Source organism: Nothobranchius furzeri, chromosome 18, assembly GCF_043380555.1.
Source record: "Nothobranchius furzeri strain GRZ-AD chromosome 18, NfurGRZ-RIMD1, whole genome shotgun sequence".
Taxonomy (NCBI): domain Eukaryota; kingdom Metazoa; phylum Chordata; class Actinopteri; order Cyprinodontiformes; family Nothobranchiidae; genus Nothobranchius; species Nothobranchius furzeri.
In genome coordinates, this window is record NC_091758.1 from 20,390,190 (window position 1) to 20,413,414 (window position 23,225).

General features: G+C 43.8%; 1 protein-coding gene across 6 annotated transcripts in view; it reads left to right on the forward strand.

Moving 5' to 3' along the window:
* The first annotated feature begins 11,094 nt into the window (after window positions 1-11,094).
* Window positions 11,095-23,225, forward strand: part of stxbp5b (syntaxin binding protein 5b (tomosyn)) — a 37,510-nt gene continuing 25,379 nt past the window's right edge. For all 6 annotated transcript variants that reach the window (XM_070547056.1, XM_070547051.1, XM_070547053.1 and 3 more), the window contains exons 1-5: window positions 11,095-11,450; window positions 12,323-12,420; window positions 17,895-17,976; window positions 18,175-18,275; window positions 20,547-20,681. In XM_070547056.1, coding sequence (XP_070403157.1) covers window positions 11,307-11,450; window positions 12,323-12,420; window positions 17,895-17,976; window positions 18,175-18,275; window positions 20,547-20,681 — 560 coding nt within the window. In that variant the 5' untranslated portion in view covers window positions 11,095-11,306. The remainder of the gene's footprint in view (window positions 11,451-12,322; window positions 12,421-17,894; window positions 17,977-18,174; window positions 18,276-20,546; window positions 20,682-23,225) is intronic.

Here is a 23,225-nt window from a genome sequence, read left to right on the forward strand (position 1 = left end):
AATCACAGCCCCACAGGACAATATAATATTGATGAGGCAGGTGCCCGCCTTGTCGGACAAATGACGTGGCACGACACCATCCTGTCCAATGAAAGCACCGCTGGGATAGGATCAAAGTGAATCTGGTTCACAGGAAGTGTCAGAGTCAGTCACGGTTCTGCTGGAGACCCGTGTTCAGAGCCAAACTGCTGCTGGTTAACACAAAACCCGTTTTTCACACCGAGTCATTGAGGGACTCTGCTTCAGAAGGTCACCCAGCCGGTCCTAGTTATTCAGATTGTGCCAAGGTCATTTTCAGACGGTGTGGGTCGTCTCTGGAGCCAGTTGGGCTGATTCTGATGATGAGCCACTCATACAGTCAGGATATTAAACAGATCAGCGTGACGCACTTCCTGCTGGGAAGGCTCTGTGACACTCCCTGCTCAGGCGAGATGTGCTGGTGGTTGACCTACTAAAATAAGAGGCCAGAAGCTGTGAAACTAATGATCTCTCCAAGCTCAGAGAGACGGGGAAAGAAAAGTTTTTTATTAAATATTCAACATGAGGAGACTCGGTTATATATAACAACCCTTCAATATGATTATCTGTTCATCTCCTTCTTCCAAGAGTCATGTAAGAAACATGTTCACTGAACATTTTTTTACAGATGAAAGTTGTGTAATGGCACAATGAAATCCGGGATATAGCAGCGTGAGCTAGGTCTCCGTAAACAGAAGGACACAGCTCTCTCTGTACTCCTGCTGATGTCTCGTGGGGGTCGCCAACTCGTCCATCTTGTTGGAAAGGGATATCACATTTCCCATGATAACCGAGGGGAGAACAGGCCTGAATCTTCTCTTTTTTTTCCTGAAGTTTCCTCCCAGCTCAGTAGCCGCTGCAACTCTTCCACAGCACCTTCGTAGGGATTTCATGTCTGTCCCTAGGGAACACTTCATCACTCCCAACTCTAAATAGTGCTAGCACGAGCACAGACACACATCATTCAGTGGATATTGATTGAAAAAGATCAATTATTCAGCTAAAACTCAACTAAACAGGAAAGAAAGCTAAAATGCTAGGAATAGAAAGGAAACAGGGAGAGCCATTGCAATCAGCAGTCAGCTCCACCAGCGCTGGAAGGGAAGGGAAGGGAAGGGAAGGGAAGGGAAGGGAATGGAAGGGAAGGGAAGGGAAGGGAAGGGAAGGGAAGGGAAGGGAAGGGAAGGGAAGGGAAGAAGACGTGCTGCTCCTCCGCATCGAGAGGAGCCAGCTGAGGTGGCTCGGGCATCTAGTTGATGCCTCCTGGACGCCTCCCTGGTGAGGTTTTCTGGGCATGTCCAACTGGGAGAAGACGTAAAGGAAGACCCAGGACATGCTGGAGGGCCAGGGAACGCCTTGGGATTCCCCCAGAGGAGCTGGCCCAAGTGGCTAGGGAGGCGGCAGTCAGGGCCCCTCTGCTCAGGCTGCTGCCCCCTGTGACCGACCCCAGATAAGTGGCCGAACATGGATGGATGGAAATTTACTATGACATATCTTTAATTCTTTTTAAATTAAATCATATAAATCAAAATAATTTTAATTAAACAGGAAATTATTTCAATTTTTTGGGTGGAATAATTTTTAAAAAAGACACACATACACACACACACACACACACACACACACACATACACACACACACACACACACACACACATATATAAAGCCCAAGTTAATGTCCATTAAAACTACCAACATCTGACACTAAATCTTCCTTCCTCGTGTTGCTACTTTGAAACAAAAGCGACTTTCTTCATTTATGGATATCATCTTATGTTATCTTTCCTCCAGCATGCGTTTCCCCTGGCAACATCTTCACTCATGCACCTTTCACTTGAACCAAACTTGAGTGAAGACGTAAACAGAGCTGCATTTGTATCCCTGCAGGATCCCTAATGGTGTCTCAGGTGACCCATTTAAACTCAGTGTTCCCATAGAGAACAACCTGCACATATGTGCATAATAAATGTAAAATAGTCTAAATTGCAAAAAATATATGAGCTTGAAAATGAATTCATATAATGACTAAAACTCATATCTTATCATGCAAAAGGAAATCATGACAGGCAAAGATCCATGTGTTGCAGAATCATGGCTGTCAGTCCAAGGCGTTCACGTTGTTGGTAGACAGCGCCACCTAGTGTAAGTAGCATGCAAGTGCATAACTAGTAAAGAACTTAGAAAATTTTTAAAACACGTGAAGAAAATTAAATATGAGATATGATACATATAAGAAAATAAAGAAAAAATGTTTTTACTTTCTAATTGTTTGTTTGAGTCTTAATTTAGGTGAAAGGGACATTTTATTTCAGATTTATTGTTTTTAATCTCGTTATTTCTGGATTTCTGCAGGGGCTCCGGTTTCCTCCCACAGACCAAATACATGCTTGTCAGGTTAACAGGAGACTAAATTGTATAGGTAAAAGTGTGTGGATAATTGTTTCTCTCTCTGTGTCCATGTGATGGACTGGAGACCTGTCCATGGTGTCCCTTGGTTGCCTCTGGCTTAATGTAGGATGAAGTGTTGATACACAGTAAAAAATGGAGTGTTCAAATCGGAGTGTAAACTTGTTTTATAGAGTATTTACAACTATTTGAAGAGTAAACCAGCTCATACAGCAGAGTTGAAATTCAGTGTTAAAATCTGTGGACATGCAGTGTTAATTTCTACTGTACATAGTTTATTTCATTTACCCGCCAATTTCCAAGAGGCCTTGAAACCTTCTTGTAGTCTGAACCAACAACAAACTCCCAGAGTTGCAGAGTTATTTCTTTGCAAAAGAGACCATGTACACCAAACAGCCGTCTTAAGCACCTTAGGGACTCTGCTCTGCAGGACTCTTTAGTGTGGCCAAATGAGACGCTCACATTCTTTTGGTCCGGCTTTCAAAAGCATCTAAACAAGTGCCACGTTGGCAACTCATTTCATTCTGAGCACCTGCTGCATCCCAGGCCTGTTGACACACACACATGTCATACGGAGTGATTGACTCACTTTTCTTTGTTGTTCTTGTAGTGATTACTGCATTATTCTAAAAAATGTTTGATTAAAATTGTATTGTAGCACTTGCTGGGGGGGGGGAGGGGGGGGATACATCCTGTTTCCCAGAATGCTTAGCAGCATTTTAGGTGTGATCTGGCTGAACTAGAAGGGAGAGGAAAGTTTCTGTTCTTGACCTGACTGTGTCTGCTTCTGGTAACAGTACTGACGCAAAGTATTTAATCGCTGCAGTATTGTGAATGTGGACAGAGATTTTCATGCTTGCAACTGTTAAAGCAATAGAGATTGGGAGTGGTCTAATCAACAAATGCTGTCACAGTTATCATTTCTCTAAGTTTAGTTGTATTTGTTAGATCTGCATCAACTAGATCTTTATATTAACACTGTGGAGGAGTACATTTCAACACTGATGAGAGTTTGTGTTCAGTGCTCAGCCTAAATGAGTACGCCCCCTTTAAAATAAGAATGTAATCAGCAGCTCGATGAACAAAAGAACAATTTCCAGTTTCCCAAGGCTGGGTTTTATTGAACACTTGTTTTACTCCTTAAAATTAAATGAAGGTTAATAATATCACTCACATCACAAAATCTTTAATTTTACTAAAATGAGTTGAAGCTAAAATGAATGCACCCCATAACAAAAACTACTACATCTAGTATTTTGTATGATCACCTGTGATTTTCAAGGACCACACCAAGTCTTCTAGGCATGGAATGAACAAGTTGGCGACATGTTGCAACATTTATCTTCTCCATTCTTCAAGAATAACCTCTTTTAGAGTCTGGATGCTGGACGGAGAGTGATGCTCAGCTTGCTGCTTCAGAATTCCTCACAGGTGTTGGATTGGGTTCAGATCAGGAGACATACTTGGCCATCCAATCACCTTCACCCTGTTCTTCTTCAGAAAAGCAACAGTAGCTTTAGATGTGTGTTTAGGATCATTGTCGTGCTGGACAAGTGCACAACGACCAAGTGCACAGAGTGATGGCAGCATCTTCTCCTATAGAGCAGTACATTGTTGGGATCATTCCATCAATGAGAGGCAGCTCCCCAACAGCAGCAGCACTCATGCAGCCCCACATAAGGACACCGCCACCACCGTGTTTCACTGTAGGCACCATGCATTTCTCTTTGAAATCCTCACTTTTACGAAGCCACAGTTTTGAAACCATTAGATCCAAAAACAGTGATCTTTGTCTCATCACTCCAGAGTACAGAGTCTCAGTAGTCTTCATCTCCTTCAGCATGGGCCCTAGCAAATCCTAGGTGTGCTTTTTTTGTGCATGGGCTTTAGGAGAGGCTTCCTTCGTGGACGATACCCCGATGCCATTCTTCTGCAGCGTGCACCGTATGATGTCACGGGAAACGGTCACTCCAGTTTGGCTTTCTACTGCTTTAGATAACGGCAGTAAACTTTCTTCAGCCCTTCTCAGCAGAAGACGCTCCTGTCGAGACGTTAACTTCTGCAAACGGCCTGGACGTCTCTGCAAGATGGTTGCACCTCCATCTTTCTCAAATGTTTGGATCACTTTTGCTTCAGTATTCTGACTGATATGTAAAGCTTTGCTGATCTTCTTGTAGCCCTCACCTTTCTTGTGTAAAGAAGTTATTTCCTTTTTTCGATTTTGTGACATTTCTCTTCCACGTAGAACCATTGCTGACGGCATGAAATGGGTAGGGCTTTTCGTCTTCTCCTTCTTCATTTGTTGGGCACACTAGATGCCTGTTCGGTGTATTGCTGCCACAGCAACCAGCAGTTCACTCTAAATGACGTTTACACCCTCGCATACACACCAACCTGACGTAAAAAAGCCAGCAGCGTGCCCACACACCGTCTATCCTCCACCCTCAATAAGGTTCGCAGACTGAAACCTCCCACCCCTACGGAACTCAAAAACCCTAACAGGGCCCTCCTCTCGACTGAGTAATCGGGACATACCAGCAAAACATGTTTTACCGTTTCCAGCCCCCCTCATCGGCACAAACCGTCAGAGTGCTTCCCCACTGACAGGAGACACCCCCCCCCCCCCCCCCCCCCCCCGAAGACAGCCATTGCCCAGCCTCAGCCTCGTCAAGACCACGGAGTCTCTCCTCCAACTAGGAAGGGTAACCCCAGGAACCCCCACCCGACGCTGCAGTTCATAAAAAGCCCTCCCAGTAACCCCACCATCCTATGAGGCCTGCCACAGGTCAAACGCCACCCGACACACCACCGAGCGACATTCACACACTCCCAACCCCACCTTCACATCCACCTCACACCTCGACAGCGCCCCCTTAGCCATAGTATCGGCCCTCTCATTTCCCTCCACCCCCACAGGAGCAGGAACCCACACAAAACAAACTTCACACCCCAAAGCAACCACTTCGTGCAGCATCATCCTGGTCCTAACTAGCAAGTCAGGCCGAGACCTGGAGTATCCCCCCACCAGCGCTTCAAGAGCAGTAGCAGAGTCAGAGGAAACCACAGATCTTGTCGGCCGATGTTCCGCCACCCACTGCAAGGCCCAATATATCACAACCAACTCCGCCGCAAATACGGAACAACAGTCTGTTATGCGACAACCTAAACCAAACCCCAAAAGAGGGACTCCCAACGCCATTGCCACTTCACTCTCAGGGTCCTTGGAGCCGTCAGTATAGAGGTGCAAGGACGAGCCCCACGCCACCCCCATAAAATCCATAAAAGCCCCGCCTCCCTGCCACCCCGTCCTTGAGTCATAAAAGAAAAGTCCACTTCAGGGACCGGCAGTAGCCAGGGCAAAACCTTAGGCCAAACCAAATGGGAGCAAACAGACCATTCGAGGAAGCCGCCCCTAGCCACCCGCCCCCCATTTTCTAATTCCCAGTGACCGACCAGCAACTCAGAAGACGGGCTATCTGCTCCCATACCCTTGACCCTCAACAGATTGCATAGCCCTAGTTTAGTGAGATGAAACTCAAATGGCATCTCGCCCATCTCAACGAAGAGAGCAACCACAGGGGTAGACCGACACGCCCTGCTACACAACTGCAAGGCAGCTGTCTGCAGCTCATCAAGCAGTTTCAGGGTGGTGGGCCCATACATAAGACGATGGATCCATACATAAGACGCGCATAGTCCAAGGACGATCTAATCATGCCCCAATACACCTGCATCAAGGTGTCCCTGGATGCCTCCCAATCAGTACCAGCCAGACAATGCAAGACATTCAGCACACGACCACATCTGGCTACCAAATAGTGCACATGCTTCTCCCACGTGTGATTGTCATCCAAGCCCAGGCCTGAATACCTATAGGACGACACCCGCTCCACCATTTGTAGGGCTTTTCTTTGTTAAGTAATGCCCTTATATGTCTGCTGGACACCTCTTAAATGAATCATTAGACTCACCTGTGGTTGAACGCCTGTCAAATAGAATTTTGTAGTCTTAACAGGCTTTTCTCCTAAGACTATGGCTGTGTTCGAGATGAGCCAGTTCTGCGCAGATTAGATCACCGGTGATCGGCAAGCAGTGCATGCCGGTTAGATTTGTGTCCGACTTGACGCCGACTTGCTCTGACGTCATGCCTACGTAGGCAACGATAACCTCGTGAGATCAAGGTGGCCGCAGATTTTGGAGCAAGGCGCTGCAGTTGCTCTCCCTCGGCTGCAAAACCTAGGGGATGACGGGAAACGCCTGGCTCTCACCTGATCTAAGATCTGATTGGTTCACATTTTAATTCAAATATCCGGTGGTAGAACATGAAATGTTAGTTGGTCACATGTATTCTGATGATGACAACTATATAGGCCATGAATAGAAATGTGTTTTGTGTTCTTTTGTCATGTTTCCTATGAGCACACTAAACCTACAGCTGATAACCTTTACTTATTACAGTCATGTCTTCATATACAATATATGATATCCAGAAGCACGTGAGGATGTGTTTCAGCTGCTAACAGGCACCAGAATTATAAATAGAAAATTAAACAAGTGTGAACGCTAACACGATATCTTCAGCCATAGTCACCCCCGAGCTACACATGCAGGAAATTGTGTCCGACTTAAACGCCGGCTTTCAGCCACTCCCCCTGCTGCTTCCGTCTGCTCTCATCTGTTTTCCAGGCGAGGCGCAGCTCAACTCGAACACGGCCTGTAATTTTTGCAACATGGGCTTGAATGGATTTGTTAGAAAAATCACTTTTTGTGTTTGTAAATGAACAAATCTTAATTGCAATTGATGGCCCACATGTGGGAGTATTTTTACCAAAGCACAAAAGAGGACTCAAATGCAGAGCTCACACTGTTTAATAAGCTGAAGGGATTCCTGGCCATACAGCACAACTGAACAAGTCCAAAACTAACTAAATACACTCTCACAAAGTGTTACTGAGAGCAGGTTCACTTTACTCAGCTGGAGAAGACAAAGTGGCAAAGGAATCTGTTTGCAAAGAAGCATAAATGGAGAAGCCAGGGCACAGGTGCAAGACATAAGACGGATTAGTGAGGAGCCTCAGGTCGTGAAGCTGCCTGTAATGAGACAGGAAGTGAATACACAAAATAAAACAGGAAGTACAAGAAATACAATAAAACCAGAAACATGACTGCAAAACACTCAGCCTGCAGAACCGCCCATGACAATTTTGTAGTATGGTATCTCATAAATGTTGATTCTGAAAGGAAACTAAGGTTTTTTTTTAAAGGACAAATGTTGTGAGGTGTACTCATTTATGCTGAGCACTGTACAGAGTTAAATTAACCCTTTAAAGTGTAATAGTTTACTCTGTAAGTGTTATAAAATCACAGTGAAAATTTGTGTAACACACTTCAGTGTTAACTTTAACACTAATTTGAGTAAAATCAATGCTAAAAATGTAACTGGCTAAAGAGTACATTTTACTCTTTTTTTGAGTGGGACCAAATGTTATCTGAAACCGAGTTAAAGTCAAGTCTCTTAGAGTTGAATTTACACTGAATTTTATACTGTGATTTTAGTGCACTTTAAACTTTTTGCAAAATCACAAACAAAAAAATAACCCAACAATAAATAAATAAATTAAAAACTTGAACAATGGCAAGCCTCAAAAACCACAGAAACAGCGTTAGACAGGCTTTGTCTACAGATTAATTATGATGTTCTGTTAAAAGATGTCACATTAATTATTTTATTATGAAACACATTTTGGAACTATCACATCTATTTTTGATCTCTTTGATATGGCTGCAGGGGAAGAGTGTGTTAGTGTCTTTTTGAAAATGAACTCTTTGAGTAGAGTTCATGCTTGAATGTGGAAATGTGGTTGGTTTTGAAAGATACGGCACAAAGGTGATCACTTAACCAGTTTGTCAAGTTTCATGTAAATCCCAATTTATCTCCATTGGGGACAAGAGGAAACGTAGCCTGTTTCACACACACACACACACACACACACACACACACACACACACACACACACACACACACACACACACACACACACACACACACACACACACACACACACACACACACACACACACACACACACACACACACACACACACACACACAAGGCTGATAAAGGCTGCTATAAGACACCTTGATATCATATTTCTGTGTCAAAGCTCATTATTGAGGTTGCAAGCATTATTTTTGTGCTCTCTTTGTTCTTTGCAGATGCAGGTGAAACATAAGTACCTTTTCCCAGAATCGGCTTTGAATCGTTGAAGCAGAGGAGGAAGCAGAAATTAATTAAAAAGGGATGTTGTAAAAATTAAGATCTCTGGTAACACTTTACAATAGGGGTCTTTTTATTAATATTACTAATTATTGTGTAATTATTGTACTTTTTGTAAAGTGTTACCGGGAATATCTTTATAAAAATCAGACATCTGTTTGAGTCAAAAGAAAAGTCACATGAAGCTTTAAATGTGGAAAGAGTTTAACCTTTTGAATTGCAGTTAAACAACACATTTTGTACTCATCAAACATGAACTCAGCTTAACCGAGAAATAAATAAATAAAAATAAATCTTTAAAATACTGCGATCCTTGAGTAAAAAGCTAGACCTTAATAATTATGTTTATGATTGTTTATATTATTAAATTAGAATGATCAACATTTAAAAATAAAATTGTAAGTGTAAGGCTGACAATCCATGACAAGCACAGAAGTCCAATAACAAAATACTGCTCAAATTCAGATCAGGGGGGCCATTCCTCCCCACCACACCTCTCCAGGTCTCACTGTTGTTGCCCACGTGAGCGTAAAAGTCCCCCAGCATGACGAGGGAGTCACCGGAAGGAGCGCTCTCCAGCACCTCCTCCCAAAACTCCAGAAAGAGCTTTTTCCTTTGGTGGTCCTAAACTGTGGAATGAACTCCCAGTCACAGACAGGCATCCCCCTTGGAGGATTTTAAGTCTAGACTAAAGACACACTATACCCTTGCATTTAACAGTTAGCTGCTGAATGGGCTTTTTTACTTTACTATATTTGGAGGACATGTTTCCATTTGTTTTATTGGAAATTCTTATTTTAGTTTTGGCTTGTTTTATTGTATTCTTGGTTGCATTTTTTACTGTTTCATGTGTTATATTTTTAGTATTGTCTGGCTGTTCAGCACTTTGGTCAGCCGTATGGCTGTGTTTTTAAAGCGCTATACAAAAAAGATGATGATGATGATGATGATGATGATGATGATGATGATGATGATGATGAAAAAGGGTGGGTAGTCTGAACTGTAGTTTGGTGAAAAAGCACAGACAACAGTCAGGACCGGTCCCCCTACACGTAGGCAGAAGGAGGCTAACCTCTTGTTCACTGGGGTAAACTCCAACATACAGGCACCAAGATGGGGGGCAACTAGTGTTCCTCTCAGTGGGGGCAGCTCCAGAGTGGTAGAGTGTCCAGCTCCTCTAAACGAAACTGGTTCGGGAGCCAGAGTCATGTGTCGAGGTGAGTCCAACAAATCTAGTCGTAACCTCTCAACCCGCACACCAACTTAGGCTCCTTCCCCACTAGAGAGCAGTGGTGCCCCCAAGGGGTGGCTATGGCAACCCCTAGAAAATTGCTGGCCACCCCACTGGCTTATTTTCAAAAATGTTTGTGTTTCTAAAATTTTATGTGTGTTGGACGCATATTATTATTATTTTATGAAAACGAATAAAGGAGCATTTATTGCATCACCACAGACTAAACATTCCCAGAAATATCATGAGGATCAATTTGGTGTGCCACCCCAAAACTTTCTGTGGCCCCATGGCCACCCCATGAAGCTTTTCTGGAGGCACCACTGCCAGACAGATGACATTCCACATACGAAGAGCAAGCTTCTGTACTCAAGGATCAGACCGCCAAGGTCCCCACCTTCAGCTACCACCCATCTCACATTACACCCGACCCCTTTGGCCCCTCCCACGAGTGGTGAGCCCATAGGAAGAGGGATCCATGTTTCCTCTTCGAGCTGTGCATGACTGGGCTCCATGGGTAAAAGCCTGACCACCAGGCGCTCGCCACTGTGCCCCACTTCTAGGCCTGGCTCCAGAGGGGGGCCCTGGTGACCCGCGTCTGGGCAAGGGAACACTGTTCATCATAAGGGGTCTTTGGGCTGCTCTTTGTCTGATCCCTCACCTAGGACCTGTTTGGGTGACCCTACCAGAGGAATAAAGCCCCAGATAACTTAACTTCTAGGACCACTGGGACACTCAAACCCCTCCACCATGGTAAGGTGGCAGCCCAGGGAGGGGGTCCCACCTTTTAAAGATGTATTATTAAAATAAAACATGTTAAAACAGTCATTTATTTTATTTATCTGACCATAAACCATCATTTTGTAAAGGAAGCACGCAGATAACAAACATGTTAACAGTACTAATTTATTAAAAAGCTGCCTCTTTACTCATAAGAGCCTTTCCACAACAGGGGGTGCATATTTCGGCACAACACCGGCCCTGCATCCGGGTGAGCGCAGTGCGCAGACTCAGTATCCGCTGCAGTTCACTGCGTTTCCGTAGCCAGCTCGCTACCCGCTGAGCGCTGGCTGGTGAGGCAGCTCGCGGAAACGATTGATCCCGAGCGAATAACGTTAAAGCTATCGCTTAAATGGCGGATTGACACTGAAACCGGAAAAGACTTGCTACATCAATGTTCGTTACGGGGTTGCTTTTGGAGAGTGCGCTGGCAACACCCTCCATCACGTGTGGGATGTATTCAGAAAGGCTTTAACTGTGCGTTTATTTCGGCTAAACCAGCTAGCAGCTACCCCTTCAATCCAATTAATGGTAGCTCGCTCGATTGTTTCTTGTTTCCCAACCCTCAAGCGTCGCGTCTGTAACGGAGGAAAATGAAGAAGTTTAACATTAGGAAGGTGCTGGACGGCTTGACAGCGGCGTCCTCCTCATCCTCCGCAACTGCTCAGCCGGGTACTCCCAGGGAAAACGACGTGGTCCTGGAGACTCTCCAGTCGGAGCACTTCCAGCTTTGTAAGGTATGTCCCCGTGAACGGGAAAACACTGACGGGCTGTGTCAGATGACATCTGCGTGACCAAACCTGAAGGCTGTTGTCATCTGTATCAGCACGGCTCAGTGGCTGGGAAATGAGCGCGAGCTCAGTCAGCACAAAAACATCAGGTTTTAGGTGTTTTGACATTGATGGGGATCCGTTTTTTAGATCAAATCGGTTTTTACAGCACAAATAATACAACATTCAATTAATCTGCATGTTGTATGACATTTAGTTTATTACTATTTTAACAAAACCTAACATTTTTAGTGTTTTCTGATTATCTGGATGCATTTCAGTTGCAGACTGTGTGATATATATTTTACACTAAACACACTTTGACTGGATTAACTTCCCCCCCATGCATTCTTACAATAGAGCCTGCATGGCTTTCACTTTGAAGTGCACTGGGATGTCCTCAGGGCCTACTCATGCTCATCTTCACAACTCAACTTGCAAGATTCCCATGATCTGAAGTGGTTCTGCTGAAATGCGAGCCAGACCACTGGCCACTGGGAGCAGAGCAGGTCAGCTCCCCAGGTTACAGGCCGCTGTGGCATCACCTGTTACGTAATCCCGCTGCACAGATGTCACGGATGGCTGAGCAAGGTTTTCATCCTGAAACAATCAAGTTATAGATACTTGATGATGAGAACGTTTTGATGGCACGCACAACATGACGGGCACTTTCTAGAAACTAATGTTTATGTTGTGTTTGTTCGGCCGACCTGTTTTCCATATTGATTGATTGCGTTTCTTCAGCATCATAACTTTTCTCCCACAAATGCCAGCTTGATTCAGTAGAAGATGGATTACCTGACTGGACGTCTGACTATAAATTGTGCTGTCTCCTGCAGACTGTGCGTCATGGCTTTCCATATCAACCATCCTCAATGGCTTTTGACCCCGTACAGAAAATCTTGGCTATCGGGACTCAGACCGGAGCCTTGAGACTGTATCCTTTTTCTCTTGCATGCAAAAATCATGGAAAGCAAAGCTTCGGTAACTCATATGATACATTTTTATATCATTGCACCTTTTATGACCATACGGACACAACAGCAACAAAAACACCAGAGGAATGTCAAGTCACAGATTCACAGAGTGGGAATAACCCCAAGAAAGGGATTTGTTTTGCCTTCTGTCATCCTGTGTTATGGAAGAAACTGAAGGATGCCAGTAGGCACATGTAAGCTTGTGTTACTTTGCAGCCAGCAGCTCCCATCTCCTGGAGCACTCAGGCTCATTAGTGGTATCTCTGCAGCTGCATGAGCCCCTCCACCATATGTTGAGTTGCCAACCTCCTCAACTGTGCTGCCCGTTCGGTGCCAGGATGCCACTTTCACATGTGCTGGAGCAAATTAGAGGGCATTTATTTGTGTTGAAGGATTTGAATTTATTTGACTGTAAACCGATAAACAAAACAACCTCTGGTTTCAACAGTCCCACACACCCCACGTGAGTGTCCGGTATCCTTTACGTCCTGGGGGGTTATCTATTCAGAGGTTTCCTCCTTTGTGCTGTTATCCTGCATCTGCTTTGTTTGGATGCGCAGTCGAAGTGGCCCCCGTCCTCGTCTTCATCCACTCATCAGATTAACAGACTGGTTTGCTTTTGCGTGGCAACTCCCATGAGAACACACACGGCCTCCATGTAGCTCTAATGTGCAAGGTGAAGCTGATGGGATTACCGACTGTCACTCAGGCAATTGGTCCATTTATCAAAAGACGAGCTTTATTGATCAGCCTGGGTGCCCCTGGAGTTTGGAAATGCTGGCGCTGCTCAAGAGACTTGAACTCAATGAGGTATCTACAAGCAATAAACGTCTGCTTTTACAGGCTCTGTCTCTGCTACAGCGTTTTAATCAGCGTGTTACTGTAGACACTTTCCTGCTTGTTTCACACTTGTTCTGGCCCTGTGGTCAGTGGAGACAGCTCAGAACTTTGCAAAACTGGATTCTCTTTCCATCTTTGTCGTTTGCTTTTTTTTAAAAACATAGATTAAGCAGAATGAATTGGTTTGCTGGTGATTGGTCACATGAAGTCAAAAGGATTTCGATGTGATCAGCTTGCTGTCCCACCACTTCCTGTTTGTTTGTTTTAAGTCGGAATGCTTTTAGAAAAGATAAGTCCTGCACTAGTTATTTAAAGGGCCCATATCATGAAAATCCACTTCTTGGAGCTTTTTACCAGGTGATATTGTTATTCCCTAGCCTGGCAAGCCAGACTAAATAATACATTTATTTATTTACATGCTCCATTGACGACTCTCGGTTGTGGGGCGGGTTCTACCGTTGTCTTTCAAATGATCTCCGCATTCCACTGGACAATGAATGTGGCATACTCTTGTTTCACTCTGTTGCATCATCCCACCTACCAGGCACATAGAGTGCCCTGATTGGCCCACAAAGCAGATAAAGCTCTGTGATTTGTTCACTAAGCAGATAGAGCACTATGATTGGCCCACCATGATGGACCAATCACAGCTCTTTATGTGTTTGAAACCCCTCTAGAGAGCTGTGATTGGCTAGCCAGAGTCCTGGTAGGAGCTGCTGAGGTTCCAATGGAGCATGCCTACATTCTTTGCAAAGCAAGAATTTGGTCTAGTTCACTAGGCTAGTTATTCCCCCATGTAAAAAAAAAGAAGAAAAAAATGTTTTTGGTTGCGTTCATGAATTTTCCTGTTTCAGCTGTAAATTTTGAGTTTTACTTTGAAAATCCTGTAATGCATCAATGGAAACTAGGCTCGTCATCAGGCCTTGCTCTTCTCCCAGAAGCTAGTCTCCGGTCTGAAACCTGTCTCCCCTGGCCACTACACCGACCGTTCGGGACCGAACTCACACCATCCAGCCTGACCAAACCCCGACCGTACCGACGCTAATGTGTAAGTGCCTTAAGTGGCTTAGGCGACTGTTGCCACATAGCAGACTTGGTAGTCCAGTAGTTAGAGTGCTGGGATGGACACCCTAACCACTGGACTGCCATAGCCAACTGACTCCCTGAAGACGCTGTTGTAGGCGTGTACTGTCGGAGCGGGCACGGGTGGAGCTTTTCTAAAACAAACCGTTTTATTTTTAGGTATAAATAACTCGAATTTCAGATAAGATATCTCAATAGTGCCAACGGTAATATTTTATCATATATTGTGCCTACTTTTGTTCTCAGATGTTTAAATTAGCAGAAAAATGATACAGAATTAAAACAACTTCCTGCCTAGATGAAACAACTTCCTGCCTAGATGGTAGTCACTGGGCCTCACGGGAAAGCTGCCGATGTTAAAAGCTGTGGTCAACCAACGAGCCTTGCAAAATGGAGAAGTGTTGATGAAAGAGGGGATGACTTCAGATTGATGTCTTAATACTCTCAGGAACAAAGAGGATGTTATTTTTACAAGTTCACAAAGTTCACTCTGTTTCTGTGGGAGCTCGTCCCATTTTAATACAATAGAATAATTTGTGTTGGATAATAAACGTGGAATTCTAGATTGTGAATTTAAATGTCATGTTAGATTAAAAGTATCCTTCTTTCTCCAGAGTGACAGATGAAGTCAAACGTAAATCATGACCCCTGGAATGTGCAATATAGTCTTTTCTAGTCACCGCTGGGGGGTTTTGGACCAGTGATGCTGCTCTTTTCTCCGTCCTTCATCAACACAACAAAGTGGGGAATGTGCTTTAGAAGAATGTAGCTCCAGGCTTTCATTGAAGGCAGAAAGTCTTAAAATAAAACCAATCCCTCGGAGAATTCCAGCTGTACTGGCAGCAGATGGAGGCCTAATGATTTACTTTGGTGCTCCGTTGGGGTTTTTCTTTCATTTGTCACCAGTCTGTGTACCTGGTGTTTTCAAACTGCCTGTGTTGTTGTGTTACTGTGGATCCTCGATTTCTGTGTTTTACAATTCTAGATGATAGGAAGGCATGTTACTTATTAATAATCTAGTGGCTGACCTATTGATCACTCAGTTTTTATTAGCAATAAAATAAGATTTATGGGAGATAATTTGAATCAGGGCAGCGCAGTGGTGCAGTGGTTAGAGCTGTTGCCTTGCAGAGAGAAGGTCCTGGGTTCGCTTCCTGGCCTGGGATCTTTCTGCATGGAGTTTGCATGTTCTCCCTGTGCATGCGTGGGTTCTCTCCGGGTACTCCGCCTTCCTCCCACAGTCCAAAAACATGACTGTTAGGTTAATTGGTCTGTCTAAATTGTCCTCAGGTGTGAGTGAGTGTGTGTGTGCATGATTGTTTGTCCTGTGTGACTCTGTGTTGCCCTGCGATGGACTGGCTTTCTGTCCAGGGTGTACCCCGCCTGATTGCCCGTTGACCGCTGGAGATGCCCCCCCCCCCCCCCCCCCCCCCCGCGACCTTGAGTGGACAAAGTGGGTTCAGAAAATGGATGGATGGATAATTTGAATCAGATGGCATGACTCGCTCACAGGGATCTATTATTTAAAATTTTCTGCCTTTCACACAAGGCTCGAATGGAATTAATGTTATTTTTCTATAGTAAAGCAGCCATAGTTTCAAAGTGTGACTCAACTTAACTCTTGATCTCTTGAAACCAAGTTGTAGTTTGCGATAATAATCATGTGTGAGAAGACTAAGGCTTTACGTATTTACTCACCACATCGATGAGATCTAGGCCTGAGGTTTCTCTTAGCAATTTCCTGCTTGCCCAAAAAGTGTCTTTGCTCAGCAGCACTATTAACCTGCATTGCATCAGGAGATGTTCCAACTCTAAACACCATCGCAGCACATGCTAACGTGTGTAAAGGTGAGATGGGAGGAACCGTGTGTTTACGGTCATGGCTGTTGAATCGATCCTTCAGTACTAAAGCAGAAAGTGTTATGCAGTAAAATGGTTCTTCCTTCTCCATCATCTGATTTCCAGGAAAAATGCTGACAAATGTTGTTTTGCAGTGCAAAACAAAGGTCACAGGGTCGGTGTGAGCTGTTCTGGCAGCGGCTCTCAGCTGGCGCCGCCTTAAAGTCTAAAAGTCAGTGTTTGCCTCCGTGCTCGTGCAGACCTCCAGCCTGCTGTCGAGCCTGTGCTGACACCGTCTCCCATAACTCCACCTTAGTTTGTTTAAGGAGCTGAAGGATTGTTTGACTACAGCTTAGTTAATCCTGCTCAGACACTTGTTTTTTTTTTTTTGCAATTGCAAAAATGGTCACAGATGGTGAACACGATGCTTTTCTGCAGCTTTACTCTGGAATAATCACAGTAGCAGAGCTGTTTTTGTCTTAGCAACCTTTGTAACCATCAAGATTTTTTGTAAGATTAGATCTCGTTCAGCTGTGTGTGTGTGTGTGTGTGTGTGTGTGTGTGTGTGTGTGTGTGTGTGTGTGCTCCTTTAAAAAGCTGTCGCTAAGTTCTTACCCCCTTTTAATTCTCCAACTTAATTTTTCCAGTCTGATAACTGCAGAGTCTGTTATGCGAACTGGCTGATGTGTGTCGACAAATGAAAGGGGTCTGCAAATTCAACAATTACATTGTTTTTTGGTCCCAGTCGTTGCTCTGAGACCCCCATGGTGGACTGTGGTGATTCAACCCCCCACATGAGGGATTCTGTTGTAAATTTAGGTGCGAAGATTGTCAACGACTTGTTCACATAAATGGTGTTGTAGCATCTTCCTGTTATCATCTAAGATGCTTGGCTAAGGTTAAACCGTTCTTGTCTAGACGTGATCGGGAAACAGTTGTGTGTGCATTCATAACTTCGCGCCTGGACCACTGCAACTCTGTCCTTATCGGAGTGAGTCGGAGTGCCTTAGGTCGTCTGCAGCTTGTCCAGAATGCTGCCGTGAGATGGCAGGCGAAAGTTTGACCATGCTACACCGATGTTGGCAGATCTACCAGTCTATTTTACGATTCGTTTTAAAGTTATTTTATTGGCTTTTGGAGCTCTTAATGGATTGGCTCCAGCATATTTGGCAGACATGCTGCAGCTGTGTGTTCCCTCTCGGGCACTCCGTTCAGAAGTCCTGTCCTTGCTTGTGGTCCCCAGGTCACGGCTGAAGATGCGTGGTGACCGAGCTCCAAAACTACATATTCGGTAGTCCTATTCTGTAGCAGTTTTTAAATCTCAGCTGAAGACTGGAACTGGCCAGTCAGCATGCAACTGATTCATTCATGTCATGGCCGAGTGGGCGGCAAATGATTTTATTTTAGGACCTTATTATGGGGTTGTGTTTGGCCTTTTTTCATGGCTCCTTGGTCACTGTGAGCCCCAACACAGTTGCGTATGCTGAACAGAGGCTCAAAGAACAGTTTCCATTCTAGGAGATCTTCAGGAAACACAAGCTTAGGCATTTTGTTTTTAGATGCTAACATTTTCTTTGAAAATCTGCGTATTTTCGAGGAATTTCCATCCCTGCTTGTGTTTGAGTTTCTCAGACTGATGTGTGTTTTTCCCCTTGACTGAGACAACTTGTAGCTTTGGTCGAGCCGGTGTGGAGTGCTACTGCCAGCACGAGAGTGGCGCTGCTGTCATCCAGCTCCAGTTCCTCATCAACGAGGTGCGTTTTCTTCTCCTCGTATTCTTGTTTGCGTTTCTCTCCTTTATATTCTCTTTTTCTGCATCTCCACATCTGGGTTTTTGCCAGCAGTTAATGTAAACATCGGTGCATCCTTCTCATGCCTTAAATGCCATAAATCTTAATCCAGTGATGTTTTCGAAGCAGTAACAACCTCTGTGTTTATTGTTCTCCCCACAGGGGGCGCTGGTGAGTGCCTTGACTGATGACAGCATCCATCTGTGGAACCTGAGGCAAAAAATCCCAGCTATCCTTCATTCTCTCAAGTTTAACCGGGAGAGGTGTGTTTGACTTTGATGCATCCGCCTCTCTCTAATGTATGAACAACATCTGGAAGCTGCAGCCGCTGCTGCCCACCTGTTTCACTGTGGTCAATGGCATGGATTGTAACTGGAATTCTGTTGTGCCATTGCAGTTTTGATTTTTTTTTCCATCCTGATTAATCTCCCAAGATGCTTGGAGGGCATATGTTCAGGGACATTGGATCAGACTGCATATGTGTTAATATTTAGCTGATTTCCCTCAGACCTGTTATTACTCGGAAATGTCTATTTACATATTTTAAACTATTTAATACACAATATATTATTTGATATTTTAGTTTGTTTAGTTTTTTTAGGCAAATTTATACAATCTAAGTTCTTAAAAGTTGAAACATGTTTAGCCTCAGTTCTGCTTTTCTGCCCTTTTGTGTAATATTTCAAATATTTTAGGTAAATAATTTGCAGCATAAAAAAAGACAAGTCCAATATCAGTCCTACAAAGACAAAGAGGCCTTTTCTCCAGATGACGGGTGCTAAAACAAAGCTGGAGTTTGTTAGCACCAACAAACTGAAGCCATCCCACCACCAACTCTGTTGGACCGGAGCAAAGAACAGCATTGGTCAGGACCCAGAGGCAGGAATGAGGAGGCCTTTAGCTAATGAAAATGTTTTGAGTTGCATATTTAAAATCACTAGAGTACATTCACTTTTACTATTTAATTTAAAACAAAACAATCTGCTTTAATGTAGATTCAAATGAGCAGAATAATACCAGTTCGTCTCATTTCTTCCTGCTGTTTGAGTATTTTCAATCACTGGCCGTCCAGACCTAGAAAAAAAACAATTAACAGATTATATATTCGCACTTTTTATTAATTTAATACAATACGGGTTATAATATAGTATGATATAAAAACATGAAATTATATTATTAATATTAAGGAACAATTGAGCTGACAGTCTCGTTCCAGCACGTTTCCTGCATGTTTTAGATGATGAACACAGCTGATTTGTTTAATTTAGCGATGAATCACTGCTGTAGACACTAATGAATGCTGAGGAGGCATTTCAGCTGTTAGATTAAGGTGTTAAAAAGAAGAAACACACAGCGAGGAGATAGGTTTTACTGTCAGTTCTACAAACGGACACTAGGGGGTGCTAAAAGCAGGCCAAAACAGGCAAGTCTCCCTTTAAAAGATTTGCACATTTTAGTAAAAAAAAAAGTGTAATCTTTTTTTTTTTTGTCTTTTTAAGGTAATTGCTGATTCCAATAAAACATAAGGACTAAAATACCTCCCAGGTTAAGAGTTTAAGCGAGTCAGAACACCTCTTCGAGCTGAATTCATAAACACTGTGTGAAAACCCGATTACTAGCATAGTTGACACGTGCTCATTACTGTGTGTGACTCCCAATTTGTAGCATCATTTCTGAATACACAGAAGATTATTGAAGAGTTTACCAAAGCTGACTGTTGTTTAAAACATTGTTTATAAGTTAGATGGTACCTAGAGAGGAAGTGCACTTCACTGTCTCCCTGCACGCCGATACAGAAACTCAGAGGGAAGGTCAGTGATGTGGCCCTGAATTGGCTCTCCTGCTGTGGAAAACCTTTGGTGGAAAAATCATGCTAGTGTGGTTTAACCAAAGGTTCCCAAATCCCCTTTGGCATCTTTTTCTTCCCCTGAGTCCGTTTCATTTCTGAGATGGATAACTCAAATGTTTTAAATACATCTGTGAGATGTGTTAACTACTCGCCCAAGTAGAAAAGGTTTACCATCTCGATCCTAACCCCGAGTGTAGTCGTAGCAGTGCTAATTCTCCCGTAGGACTGTGTCTAGTGTCTGGGTACTGTTGTTATATAGGAAAATGCAGAGATGCTCTAAAAGACCATTGGTTCTGTATGTGGTGAAGCATCTAATTATCGTTCTGAAATCTAGTTTATTTTCTCACATTTGTAGTTTTTAAAATCCCATTAGACATCAGCAGAAACATCTTAAATGCATAGACAGCCAGTCAAAACCATCACCACCATCAGTAAACTATAAATGTGATGTACGACGTGGCGGAGGAAACACAGCAGCGCTTATTCTGCTCTTCCTCCCCACTGAGTTATAAATAGTCTGGCTTCATTAGTGTGACAAAGTGCAAGGCCTTTGTAATTAAATCCCCGTCATTCAGTGCTCCCTCCAGTTGGACCATCATGATTAGGGACAAGCGGGGGCCCTTTGATGGGCCTAAGTCACGAGATAATGAAAAGCCTGATGGTGATGCATCCTGATCTCTTGCAGAATCACATACTGCCACCTGCCCTTCCAGAGCAAATGGCTGTACATCGGCTCAGAGCGAGGAAACATCCACATCGTCAACGTGGAGTCCTTCACCCTCTCAGGCTACGTCATCATGTGGAACAAAGCCATCGAATTGTGAGTCTGTATTTTACAGCTTTTCCTCTCCTTCTGCCTTTCATCGCTGCTCATTTGCATATCTGCTGTGTGCAGTTGTGCAGCAGACACTCTACCAGGAAACTGAAAACGCACAGGAATGCGAATGCCCTGGTGTTTTTTGATATTGTGTCCTGAAAGCTGATAACCCTGCAGCTCTGATCGGCGTGAAGGCAACATGGAGGTGGTGATTGTGCCACGCCGGGAGGGTGTTCTGGAGCCGTTTGCTGCTTGATTTAACGGAGCTGCTCGGACAGAAAGTTCTCACTTGAAAACCCATGAGGATTAAATTTTAGATATGTTGCATCTTTTAAAATTGTTAGCACCCCTAAAGTACCTTCGCTCAATATCTGAATTTTAAAAAAAAAAAAAAGTTGTATCAGAAGAAGTTTTCCCTTACGAGTAATTTTATCCGAGGGAGGGAGGGAGGGAGGGGGAGGGAGGGAGGGAGGGAGAGAGAGAGAGAGAGAGAGAGAGAGAGAGAGAGAGAGAGAGAGAGAGAGAGAGAGAGAGAGAGAGAGAGAGAGAGAGAGAGAGAGAGAGAGAGAGAGAGAGAGAGAGAGAGAGAGAGAGAGAGAGAGAGAGAGAGAGAGAGAGAGAGAGAGAGAGAGAGAGAGAGAGAGAGAGAGAGAGAGAGAGAGAGAGAGAGATCCATCCATCCATGGTACAAAACAAGCGGAATTAGAAAATAGCGTTTTTAGCCCCGTTGACTTGTGTTCATTTTTTCGTCCTTCCGGGGACCCATGATGCAGAAGTGACTTAGGCTCTGTATTTTGATGCGTGAGCATTAGATCGACATCTTAACGTTTCTATTAGATGCAGGATTTTTGCCAGCTGTTGCAGAGACATGGTCGTTGAACACAAAGTAAAGCCACACGGTTCGCTGATGGTTTTCTTTGACTGGGAGAGCATGTAGGAACTTGTGCTGTCCTTTGCAGCAAACAACACAACACATGTGAGACTGCTTTTGCGTTTCACCAAAGCTCCTCTCCTCTCCGCTCTGCGTCTTGCTAAACAAGCGGATTCTCAACAGTTTGGGTGGGTGGAGGCTTGTTAAGTTCCATACTAATGTCTCCTATTGTGACGTCACAAATGTATACTTTTTGTAATGGCTCGTTTTAGGGATATAACCCCTAAAATCAAATACTGACCAACGAAAAGCCTTTGGAGTGTTTACAAAAGATGAAAAAGTCAGATTTGCATAAGAGGTCCCGTATAACATCATACAACTTTAGGATGTGGGGTTAGGGTTAATAAACAGGGGCCGTAAGTTTTGTTTTTTGGAATTCGTGGAAGAATTTTGAAGGCAAAAATGATAAAAACCCTGCCTGCTTCATGTGCTTATAAGCCTGACCATACGTGAATACCTTTATTTATTGTGCCAGTGGCTTGTTTATACTAATGCCTCATTACACGGGGTGACTGGAGTTCATCTTCTTGTGTGTTTTCTGCTTTTCACTCACTGCGACATCTCTGGCTGTATTCACTCATCAGCAGCAATGAGATCATTAGCTGCCGGAGCCAGACCGTACTCAGCGACACTTTCTTTAGGCCACATCTTCACTTCCTCCATGCCCCTCTGTTGCCTTGGCGATCCTGTCACCACACACACTCTAATCTCTCATAGCCACTCATGTTCTTTGCTCTTACTGCCTTAAATGTAGTTTCTTTGTCTGCAGGGAGCCAAGCTTTAAGTCCCTAATTATCTTTTAAAATGTATTTAACTCAACATGTATTTTATTGCAAGGCAATGAAAATGATAATCCTAATACTCCACCTGGCTGCTTGAAGGACAAATGTCATTTTCGAACAATAGGTGACAAGAGGTTAAAGTATTAAATCTGATTTAGAAATGGGATTGCATGTAACAATTTCATTTGGGGAAATAAAGATTACAGTGGGGCAAAAAAGTATTTAGTCAGCCACCGATTGTGCAAGTTCTCCCACTTAAAATGATGACAGAGGTCAGTAATTTACATCATAGGTACACTTCAACTGTGAGAGACAGAATGTGAAAAAAAAATCCATGAATTCACATGGCAGGATTTTTAAAGAATTTATTTGTAAATCAGGGTGGAAAATAAGTATTTGGTCACTTCAAACAAGGAAAATCTCTGGCTCTCACAGACCTGCAACGTCTACTTTAAGAAGCTTTTCTGTCCTCCACTCGTTACCTGTATTAATGGCACCTGTTTGAACTCATTATCTGTATAAAAGACACCTGTCCACAGCCTCAAACAGTCAGACTCCAAACTCCACTATGGCCAAGACCAAAGAGCTTTCGAAGGACACCAGGAAAAGAATTGTAGACCTGCACCAGACTGGGAAGAGTGAATCTACAATAGGCAAGCAGCTTGGTGTGAAAAAATCAACTGTGGGAGCAATTATCAGAAAATGGAAGACATACAAGACCACTGATAATCTCCCTCGATCTGGGGCTCCACGCAAGATCTCATCCCGTGGGGTCAAAATGATCATGAGAAAGGTGAGCAAGAATCCCAGAACCACACGGGGGGACCTGGTGAA